This window comes from Mirounga leonina, unplaced genomic scaffold (assembly GCF_011800145.1).
Source record: "Mirounga leonina isolate KUSES-001 unplaced genomic scaffold, KU_Mleo_1.0 Mir_55, whole genome shotgun sequence".
NCBI lineage: Eukaryota > Metazoa > Chordata > Mammalia > Carnivora > Phocidae > Mirounga > Mirounga leonina.
The window spans coordinates 8,607,558-8,619,411 of NW_023270816.1; the positions used below are offsets into that span (position 1 = coordinate 8,607,558).

General features: G+C 45.3%; 1 protein-coding gene across 2 annotated transcripts in view; it reads right to left on the reverse strand.

The window, feature by feature from the left end:
* Positions 1 to 11,854, reverse strand: part of LOC118001903 — a 50,088-nt gene that overhangs the window by 25,811 nt on the left and 12,423 nt on the right. For both annotated transcript variants that reach the window (XM_034992088.1, XM_034992089.1), the window contains 2 exons: positions 11,666 to 11,716; positions 8,842 to 8,916 (listed from right to left, as the gene is read on the reverse strand). In XM_034992088.1, coding sequence (XP_034847979.1) covers positions 8,842 to 8,916; positions 11,666 to 11,716 — 126 coding nt within the window. The remainder of the gene's footprint in view (positions 1 to 8,841; positions 8,917 to 11,665; positions 11,717 to 11,854) is intronic.

Below are 11,854 nucleotides of genomic sequence, written 5' to 3' on the forward strand. Positions count from 1 at the left end.
GAAGGAAGGAAGGAAGGAAGGAAGGAAGGAAGGAAGGAAGGAAGGAAGGAAGGAAGGAAGGAAGAGAGGGAGGGAGGGAGGGAGGGAGGGAGGGAGGGAGGAAGGAAAGAAAGGGGTATGTCACAGTGACCAAATCAAATGGGACCTGCAAAATGACTGGCATCTAGTCCTTTCCAGAAAATGTTTGCCTACATCTAAGAACAGCTAGAAAAAAGCCATACTTATAACACATCATTGCCTTCCTGTTCTTAGAGTTTTCAGGGTTTTAGATGTTCGAGGGCTCTACATATAAATTAAATTAATTTTAAAGTTTTCTGAATTCCTGCTTTCACATTGATTGTGCAACATTTTTCTTAATGAAGAAATCAGTACATTGAACATTTTAATAGTATTCTAACGTTGTTGATTTCTGAAAAGTCTTTTGGGCCACTCCATCCTGCTGCCTCTTCTAACTCAGACATTTTATGTGGTTAAAATATGTGCATGTATGTGTGTGTATAATAATCTGCATGTTTAAGAACCATGGTTTCTATTTGCAGTTAAAGCACAAAGATTGTTTCACCTGGGGACAAAACTACTCAGGTGTAACTGAAGACAAGACTATTTAATCACTCAGTTACTCCTGTACTACCAACTACATGGTTTAAGAACAAGGAAGCCAGGGGCGCCTGGGTGGCTCAGATGGTTAAGCGTCTGCCTTCGGCTCAGGTCATGATCCCAGGGTTCTAGGATCAAGTCCCGCATCGGGCTCCCTGCTCAGCGGGGAGCCTGCTTCTCCCTCTGCCTCTGCCTCTCTCTCTCTGACTTTCATGAATAAATAAAAATAAAAACATTTTTAAAAAATTATAAAAAAAAAAAAAAGAACAAGGAAGCCATACCGACTTCTGCTGATAAATCTACATGCTCCCCCTTCTCATGTGGGCATGGCCAGCCACTCACATGCTGAAGTTGGAATTTTTACATTATGTATTTTATATTCGTTTTAAGCGTATTTGGTAGTGAAAGGAAATTTATACATTTTGAACAATTAAGGCAAAACAGATCAGCCTGGATTTATCTATTCATATGGAGAGTATCTAAAAAGAAAGCCAGTCAGGTAAGAAGAAAATGTATTTTGGCCGGTCTTCGTTTTATTGATTATATGGTTGCTTAATAGAGACGTGACAAAACATGTTTTTTCTGGAACCAGGCAAAATAAAGTTTGATCCTTGACCCAAGTGGAGGATATGGTTAGTTCCTAAAACCAATGACTCCATTTGGTGTGTGCCCATTTGAGGTAACTAAAGCCCCTCGTACTGGCCAGAGCTGTGGTCACACTTCACGGCCAGCGGGACCCAACGGGGCCAGGCACTGGCTTACATACCACGACCCCCTGCAGGACGGGCGGGGTCTGGCCGCGTGCACGCTGCCGGCCACAATTATGGCACTGTGTGTACAATGCCCAAGCCACGCTCTGAACTAAGGACAACAAGAAGTTGTTTCTAGGGCGCCTGGGTGGCTCAGTCGGTTAAGCGTCTGCCTTCGGCTCAGGTCATGATCCCAGGGTCCTGGGCTCGAGCCCCGCATCGGGCTCCCTGCTCGGCGGGAGCCTGCTTCTCCCTCCCCCACTCCCCTGCTTGTGTTCCTGCTCTCGCTGTCTCTGTCTCTGTCAAATAAATAAATAAAATCTTTAAAAAAAAAAAAAAAGAAGTTGTTTCTAAATCTGCATAATGGCAAGCACTTCTGTCAGCTGCAGCTGAATATTGTCCCAAAGTCTGGTTTTCAAACACTTCACATAGAACATAATAAGTAAGACACCTCTTTGTGGTCCAGTGGATTCTGCCAAGCTGCAAGGTTTTGGGGAGATACGTTACAAAATAGACACAACTGTTTAGGAAAGATTATCGGAGTACACTTGAGGACAAAAGAGGCAGACGACAAAGTTCCAAGACCTTTGGAGAAAAGACATATTGATGATGAGCATGAACGTAACTTTGCGTTTTAAACAAAGCCACTCTCCTGAGAATGATGCGGTCTGCATCTGACTGCCAAGCAGCCAACTCATCTCCGGAGGAGCGCCCAGTCGGCGTAGTCCTGACCACACAACCCTCCTGGTGCAACGGGGACCACACATCGCACATGGGGAGGAGAGCCTGGCACAGAAAACCCTGGAAATGCGCAGTCCTGTTTCAAACATGTCTTGGCAGCTTCGGTCTGCTGGCCAGCAACCAAACCTTCCCACCCCCCTACTCATACAAAAGAATAAAACTGCACATTGGATTGATCTGATATGAAACTACTTCTTAAGTTTATTTTTAAAATTATTTATTTACTTATTTTAGAGAGAGAGCCTGAGAGCACACGTGGAGGGAGGGGCAGAGGGAGAGAATCCTCAAGCAGACTCCCTGCTGAGCACCGAGGCTGAGGCAGGGCTGGATCCCACCACCCATGAGATCACGACCTCAGTGGAAACCCAGAGTTCAATGCTCAACCCACTGAGCCACGGAGGCGCCCCCTAAATTTATAAAACAATTAGAGAGACTAGCTTGGCCTTGCCTGCATTATTGAACTTACTCTAAATAAGGACAAAATTATAAGCAGAGATACAGTACAAGTTATTTTTCCATTATTTTCAATTCTTTACTTCATATTTCTATCAAAAATTTTAATTTACATGGCTATTATTTTTTAAATTGAACTCATCTGGAAAAATAAAAGAAAGAAGAAAGCACTTTTAATGAGTGGTAAATTTGTGGGAAGAACTTTGTATAACCTGTTTCATTAAATTCTTCAGTAACCCTATCAGGTTAGAATTACTGCTCCCATTTTAGAGATAAGAAAACTGAATGCACCTCACACCTGTCAGAATGACTAAAATCAACAACACAGGAAGCACCAGGTGTTGGTGAGGATGCGGAGAAAGGGGAACCCTCCTACACTGTTGGTGGGAATGCAAACTGGGGCAGCCGCTCTGGAAAACAGTATGGAGGGGGCGCCCGGGTGACTAAGTCTTTGGGCGTCTGCCTTTGGCTCAGGTCGTGACCCTGGGATCCTAGGATCAAGCCCCGCATCAGCCTCTCCTTCTCCCTCTGTCTGCTGCTCTCCCTGCTTATGCTCTCTCTCCGTCAAATAAATGGGTAAAATCTTAAAAAAAGAAGAAGAAGAAGAAGACAGTATGGAGGTTCCTCAAAAAGTTAAAAATGTTAAAAATCAATCCTCTTGATTCGAAGGAATACATGCACCCCGATGTTTACAGCAGCATTATCTACAAGAGCCAAATTATGGAAATAGTCCTAGTGTCCATCAACTGATGAATGGATAGAAAGATGTGGTTTGTGTGTGTGTGTGTATTACATATATATAATATCTGTATCTATTTCTATATACTGGAATATTACTCAGCCATAAAAAAGAATGAAAGCTTGCCATTACAACAACATGGATGGACTTAGAGAGTATTATGCTAAGCAAAGTAAGTCAGAGAAAGACAAATACCATATAATTTCACACATATGTGGAATTTAAGAAACAAAAAGAGAGAGAAACAAACCAAGAAACAGACTCTTAACTAGAGAGAACATACTGATGGTTACAGAGGGGGGTTGTGGGGGGATGGGGGAACTGAGGGATGGGGATTAAGGAGAGAACTTGTTGTGATGAGCCCTGGGTGCTGTATGGAAGGGTTGAATCACTACACTGTACACGTGACTTTAACATAACACTGTATGTTACCTGGAATTAAAATAAAAGCTAAAGAAAAATGGAAGCTGACATGTGGTAAACATAAGGGACTTAAGCAAGGTCACCAACAGACAACTGGAAAAACCAGGATCAAAGCCCAGGTCTGGGTCACTCAGAATAACTCAACAACATTGCCTGTCACAGTTTAAAACATTTTCCAATAAAGATAAAAAAGTAAAGTGCTGGGCGCCTGGGTGGCTCAGTTGGTTAAGCGACTGCCTTGGGCTCAGGTCATGATCCTGGAGTCCCGGGATCGAGTCCTGCATCGGGCTCCCTGCTCGGCAGGGAGTCTGCTTCTCCCTCTGACCCTCCCCCATCTCATGTGCTCTCTCTCATTCTCTCTCTCAAATAAATAAATAAAATCTTTAAAAAAAAAAAAGTAAAGTGCTTTGAGGCAAAATTGAGAATATCCTATATGTGGGTAGTAAATAAGCTTTAAAAGTACACTTTTCCTACTTCTCTATGTGCATCTGATTGGGTAGGATCTGTATTTTGACCATTCCCAATGGGGGAGGCCACCTGGTGAGCTGATCGTCTCTCTGTGGCATGAACTGCAGTTTCCACGGAAGGTCTACACAAGGTCATCAGTCCTCGTAACAACTTCACCACCTCTGAGATAGCCCCACACGTGTTATCACGGATCATTCTCATAACCCAGTATGGTGGGTGAGGACTTCATTCATCCATTCCTTCATTCATTCATTCCTTGTACCTTACATGTTAATTGTGTTCCTACTAATTATGTCCTACCCCCTTGACACATACAAAGCTCTCGTTCTGGCCTGAAGACACTCAGTTTTATACACAGAGTGAATGAGAAAACAAGATGAGTGCAAACACTCTCCAAATTGAGTGTACATAACCCAATCAGAATTAGTGTTCTCATAGGAAAATAAAATATTTTAAAGGCAGAGGTCGCCAGCTGTGAGACATGGTCATAACCACTTATTTTTTCTTCCTTGGACATATCCTTTATTCCTTCCATTTTAAAATCCTATAATTAATTAGTCTAATACAGGGTCTCATGAAAAAAGTATAGTTGATAGAGTTTAATCATCTCTCTCAGGTCATGAGCATGTTTTTCATGGCAAAGGAAGAAGAGATTTCCTGAAATGGAACTTTTGACCAAAAAAATTTTTTTTACAAAAGGAAGAGAACTCAGCAATTGTCTTTGAGCATTAAGCATTATCACAAACAGACTGGTACCGTGCTGAGTCTCATCTTGATGGTGCAAAACTCAAGAACACACGGGCTCTTTCCAGCACAGGGTACGGGCACACTGTTCCCAGCTCAGTAAGCACGTGCGTGTGACTGAAAGGAGCGGCTGACGCCATTGAAGGAAGTCTTCTAGTTCTTGGAGTGGATCCTTCCCCCGGAGGGAACCAGTGGCGATGGCCTCAGGAACCCCATTTCTAACCAAATGATCGATGTGACGCATGGCAGGAATGGGGCCCATCTGAAGGCTCCTCTGTCCCTACGGAGTTGTGAACCCAGAGGCGGATGATAGGGCTGCCAATGGAAGGTGGCACATGAGAGAGACTGAGGCAGAACACTGCTTGGGGAAAGCGGAGTATGAAATGAGGCCAACTAACCAGATGAGATGAGCATTAACGGAGCCAGGCATAAAGAACACTGGGCTCCCTGGCAGAGGAGTTCCAGGGGTCAGGCTGAGCCCACCAGGATGCACCAGCACTGCTCCTGGACCAGCCCCATGCGGATGTTGAATTAGAAGGAGCGGCTCATGCCGCTAGGAACCCACAGCCTCCTCAAGGACAGTATGGCGTTGACGCAATCCCCAGAGAAGAAGGAGCATCCCCAGTGCATCCACCAGGGAAGGTGTGCAGAGGACAGAATGCACAAGCCCAGCCAAGAGCGGAACAGGTGGAGAAGGGGGTGGTGGGCGGCAGAGGCAGAGGGGTGAGCTAATGTGCGGGAGCCTGGGGGATGATCAGAGGACCCACGCGTCCCCGGGAGCTGACACCCAGATTACAGAAGGCTGCGAACACCAGGCTGACCATATCTGCAGGTTACACAGCCTGCCTCTACCTTGTGCTCCTGGCTCAGAAACTGTACGTAACGAAATCAAATGAAAAGTATTGCCAAGAAAAATAACACTTCGTAGAAAATCTCCTACTCTTTTCATTAATTGATCAAGTATTAATTGAATGCCAGGCGCTTTTTTAGACACTAGGGACGTACAGAAAACACAATACAGAGTGAGAAGAGTGCTCTGGAGTAGAGGGGAGAGAAAAACACTAACAAGGAGAATAAAGTATGTATTATGTTAGATGGTGACTCATGCTAAGAGAGAAAACCAGGGGTTCCTCAGGGTAAGCCTTTCGAATCAGGAAGTGAGGGGGCTTAGTGGTGGGGATCTCTGTAGGAAGGGCATTCCTGGAAAAGGGAATTGCACGTACAAAGGCCCTGGGGTGGGAGGACGGACGCCCAGTGGCTTCGGGGCACAGGAGACAGGGTGGCTGGGGCAGAAAGAGCAAGGGGCAGACAGCTAATGGGGAGAAAGTTGGAGGCCTGGAAACAGGCAGCTGAGACCCCAGACAGAGTCACCAGAATGTCATCAAACCCACAGGGAGAGAACCTGACTATCCATGACATCCATGGCATCATCATTAGATTGATCTCACAACCAAGAGGTCCATTCACAAATCCTGGTTCCTTCCACGCATCATGAAGGGATTTAGCACGTCCCAAATGTTACAAAGTCTTCTTCGGTCTTCCTGAGGCCTGAGGAAGCCGCCTTTAGAAAATCGGTGAAACAGGGAGCCCGTCCATCGTGCTGACGGTGAGACCCCAGGGTCCCAGGGAGCAGCCCTGTCCACTGGGCGCACTCGAGCCCACCTTAGGGAGGTGGTTTCTCTTAAGAACAGTCCCTGAGACAAAGCGTTTCCTCAGATGTCATGTGCCTGTAAATGACAGCGGGGGCCGGACACCCCCGTCTGGGTCCTGTGCCCGGACAGCCCCGAGATGACGAGGGGCACACTGGATGTGAGGACGTGTCTCATACGTGGGCCTGCAGGGATTTGCACGTGTGCTCTAAAGTGCCACGGTCTGGCGTGGGTCATAAAAAGGGCTGGGAAAGGCGGCCTCTGTCCTCACCATCACCATCAACAGGACAGACGGCCAGGTCCCAGGGGTGCCCTTACACTCCCTAAAACCCGCACCACGGCTTTCACCAAGAAAAGCTGAGTCTGGTTAACAAACACGAAGGTTTCTTAGAGAACGGACCCACCACAAGTGCATTTGGCAAAATGGCATCAACTTGAAGCCTGAAGTGAAGTAAATTGCAGTATTTACAAGCCAAGGCAAATGTTCAAAGGGAGGGCTCAAACACAAAGAACAGATGGCGGGGGGGGGGGGGGGGGGCGAGAGTGGCTTTGCCAACACCCACAAAATGCAGATTTTTTAAGTGCCTTGAAGGCTGTTTATGGTCTGAGCACCCAGGAATCAGCCCCTCGGCTCCGGGCTCCGGGAAGCTGTCTTTGGGCATCCACACTGCGTCCCGGACAGGACCGTGTGCAGACCCCTCCTCAGGAGATTTCCTTTTTCATGAAACATCACCTCTATCTTATAAATGCCAGTTAGATTCTTTCTGCTTTGTTTTACAACGTGAAAGTGGAGGCAACTGTTTGCAGCTGATGCTCAGCATCAAGAAAGTGGAAAAAGGGGCGCCTGGGTGGCTCAGTCGGTTAAACGGCTGCCTTCGGCTCAGGTCATGATCCCAGGGTCCTGGGATCGAGTCCCGCACTGGGCTCCCTGCTCCTTGGGAGCCTGCTTCTCCCTCTGCCTCTGTCTGCCGCTCTACCTACTTGTGCTCTCTATCTCTGTTAAATAAATAAAAATCTTAAAAAAAAAAAAAGTGGAAAAAAAGGGCCACTCCTGTCACACTGTTCGCTTCCAGGGATTATCCAAACCCTTAGTGATTGTGGACCTACAAACATGTCTTTAAAGGTCCCATTATAGGAGATACAGAAAGAGTACTGTATTTTTTTACCTTTTAGGAACACCTTTGCAAACATAACTTTAACCACTCCCTCCCCGTCCCATGCAGATTGTGTGGGGTGAGTGTGAGCACAGGTGGGAGTGTGCCCCTAGTAGAGGGAAGGGAAAGGGAAACACTGAATTGCTCAAGGTCGATCAGAGAGAAAATAAGGGGACAACGTGTATTTTCATTGAAATATTCTTATTAGATATTATTTCTCATCCCTTTAGATACTTTCTTATACTGGAATCTTTTTTTTTTTTTTTTTTTTGAGAAAGACAGTGGGCATGAGCAGGGGTTGGGGGGGTTGGAGAGAGATAGAGGAGGAGGGAGAGAGAGAATCCCAAGCAGGCTCCACACTGAGCATGGAGCCTAATATGGGGCTTGGTCTCACGACCCTGAGATCATGACCTGAACCAAAATCAAGAGTCTGATGCTTAACCGACTGAGCCACCCAGGAACCCCAATACTGGAATTATTTTTAAGGAAAAAAAAATCAAATTGCACGTACATTTTCACAATGAAAAATCACTCTACCACTACTTCTAAAGCCCAAATCCAGTTGCAGTACAATAAATGCTAAAAAATTTACCAAAATGTTAGTCATCTGAGGAGTTGGTTCATCTCTTCATCTCTCATCCAGACTCTTCATTTTCTTCAAGAATCTATTCTGGTGCATTCTCAAATAAGTGGTCTCAATAGATCAATATATGGATGGGGCAGACGGATGATGTTATTTGATTAAGTTTAGAAGTAAGCACTGTATCTTTGGAGACACACACCCTCACGTATAGGACAATATGCTCATGGGAAAGACAGTGATAATACACTTCCAGTTTTACCTTCACAGAGAAGAGACTTTCATGTACATAATCTCAGCATGCACACACACACAAGAGATACACGCACCCACACATGCACACACACAAGCACACACATGCACACCCAGACCCACACACGTGCATACAGAGAGACACACGTGTGCATGCACACACACACACACACAGATTCTACAGTTGATGTCTGCAGAAGGGATAACATTTTCCACCACACGGAGTCCTGGTTTAATTATCAAGTTGATAAATAACCTTGAGATTTCAAGGCCACACCAAAGAGTCACTTACCCTGGGAAAGGGCTGCTGAGATCCCTCCTGCGTTTGAGGTGGACAAACAGTTGATTCCAGGGAAGAGACTCTGGTCTGTAAAGAACATTAAATGTTTAATTCCAGTGAACAGTAAGCTCCAGTAAAGAGATGCCTCATTGTACAAAAGCATTTCACAAAAATAAAACACCTCTTATTTGGAGACGTTATTATGTATTTCAATATTTCTGGAATGAAAGACATACTTTTACATGTATATTTGGTAATTCAAATAACTTTCCCCACTCGAATAAATACAGTCCCTCTATCTGTCTAGATTCTCAACATATAACAATGCCTGCATATAAGGTGCCCAAAATGTACTATGATTTTGTATCATTTTTAGAGGAAGATTATTTTTGGTTCTTGAAAATGTCCTTTTATGGCAATATCAGTGATTGGCAAGATTTGTAAAACATAGCACTAAGTACCCAAAAGCTGTATTATTTATTGCTTCTCAAGATATCTAAATATGCTTTCAGCACAGCATTCTGTTCAAAATAAGAATGGGCAGACAGGTTGTCAAGAAAAATAACTTATAATTAGAAAATTTGAACTCATATTTTTTGCAATTTCAGATTCATTAAAAGTGAGTAAAGTCAAATTAGTCTATAGTTGATATAATGGTAATTATTTTACCTTTTCATTTTTGAAGTTTGAAAAGTTTTATTATTCCCCATAAATCAATAACAAATATTGCTTCCATTTAGGTTTAAGTAACGTGAAGATTTCAACATTGAGCATCTACTAAAATGGAGTCTGTGATACATGGGTGGGCTGACCGTTCGCAGCTAAACTGTGAAGGCTTCAGTGCTGGGAGAGAGAAATACAAGGGAAGAACGGCCAGGTAATGGTCTTCCTAAAGAACATTCCCACTTTCCTGATGTATCCTTGATGTTTAGACACATGAATTCCTCCTCACCATGACCCTAGATGCAATGTTATCGTGACATATTTTTTCATCCATCTTACTGAAAACATTAGCAGATATCTCTCTGATGGTATGACAATTAAGGAACCCCTCCCAGACTTGAGGACCCTGTTGTTGAACAAAGTGCCATAAACTAAGCTTCTAGAATTAGAACTCGGTGTTGTCGTCTACGATACCCTGTGAATAGACAAGCTCATGTTGTCAGGGGCTAATCTACCACTCCCCCCACAAACAAAGGCAATTAAAGGAAAAAATTCAGCACTGGACATCCTTCAAAGTTAAAAAAAGTTTTATTGCCATGTTATTTTAATATATTTTAAATCTTAAAACTGGCTTGTCTTGGTTTGCCAACCAGAAGACTCACTTGATAGGAATTCACAGATTAACAAGATACCAGGGAAGACGATGGGTTGAGGACTAGTTCGTTAGGAGTAGAGGAACTTCTCTGGGAAGTCCCGTGACTGATCAGGCCCAACCTGGGCTCCCCCAGTACTGTCCCTCAGCAAGCACAGGCCCACCACAGTGTGTCCCTTGTTCGGAGTGGCTGGCCACATGGGGGGAGCATGTCTTCTTCAGACAACATGTTTGCTGCAAACACAAAACCTCAAGTCGGATTCAGGGCAGTATTTTCGGTCTCACATACTCTTATCCGTCCTGTGGCGCTGTCTCATGCACCACCCTTCCGGCACGCTTCTAAACACAATCGGGCAGTTAGATGAAAACACACGTACGGCTTTACCTAAATATGCATGTATATCTCCTCCTCTACTCCCTCAACAAATGTTTGTTGAGCTCTTCCTCCTCATGGGCACTGCTCTGGGCACTGAGGACAGCAGGGGAAAAAAAAAATACAGAAATGCCTGCCCACAAGGAACTCGGCCAAGCAAAGGGAGGCAGACAGACAGACAAACACACAAACAAATGGGTCTCATAGGCTCTTCCAGCCTATGGAGCCTTTTGAGGGAGCTCGCAGGAGCAGGCTATGTCTCTGGGAGCCCAAGTCCTCCGTCTTTGTTCAGACATGTGGCTATTCCCAGGAGGAGGTGGGATGGGGTCCCCTCCCCTTGCACCTGGGCATCCCTATGACTTGACTCCCAGAATGTGATAGAGTGAAATTCTGGGACTTCCAACCCAGACTTTAAGAGGATGACCTGTTTCTGCTCCCTTTTTCTTAGAAGACAGTCACCATTCAGTAAACACAGCGGCCCTGCCAGAGAGAGAGAGAGAGAGACAGAGAGAGCAACAGAGACACAGAAACAGAGATAGACAGAGACAAAAATGGAGGTAAAGAGAGACAGAGAGCAAGAGGGAGAGAGAAAGAGAGAGATACAGAAAGAGAGAAAGGGAGAGAGAAAACAGAGAGAGAAAAGCAGAGAGAGACAGAGCAACAGAGACAGACACAGAAACAGAGATAGAAACAGAAATGGAGGTAAAGAGAGACAGAGCAAGAGGGAGAGAGAAAAAGACACAGGAAGACAGAGAGAGAGAGGAGGTCTACAGCCATCTTGGGTGGACGAGAGTCAGCCCAGCTCACAGCTCAATGCAGCCACATGACTGAGCCTTGGGGAGACCAACAAAAGAATCCTCCTCCCGGGCCCCAGTCAATCCTTACAACTAAAATGTTTGGAGGCACTAAGCTTCGGGGCACTTGCGACACAGCAACAGATTACTAAACCCTGCGCGGGATTAGTCTGGCTCCTGTGTTAACACTAGACTACGTGTGTGTGTGTGTGTGTGTGCTGGAAGTTAAGCGCAGTGATTTTGACAAGAGGTGAGCCCAGCTTGGACATGGGTCCCTTGTGGATGTGGTTAGAAGTGCTCAGACTCCGGACTATGCCTCCATTTACACAGAGCTCTGGTACAGGCAGAACTTACCTGCAGCTTCCTCTGGATATATCCTGAAGGGCCCCCACGATCATGTGTGAGCTGGGACAAAAGAGACAAGTCAAGGACAAAGTTGACTTCACACCCACCAGCTCGTTCTTCCCCAAAGCAGCACAAATATCGTCCAAATTCTCCATCAGCAGGCGCACAATCTGAGCGGACAAGGCAGGTCCCCATCAG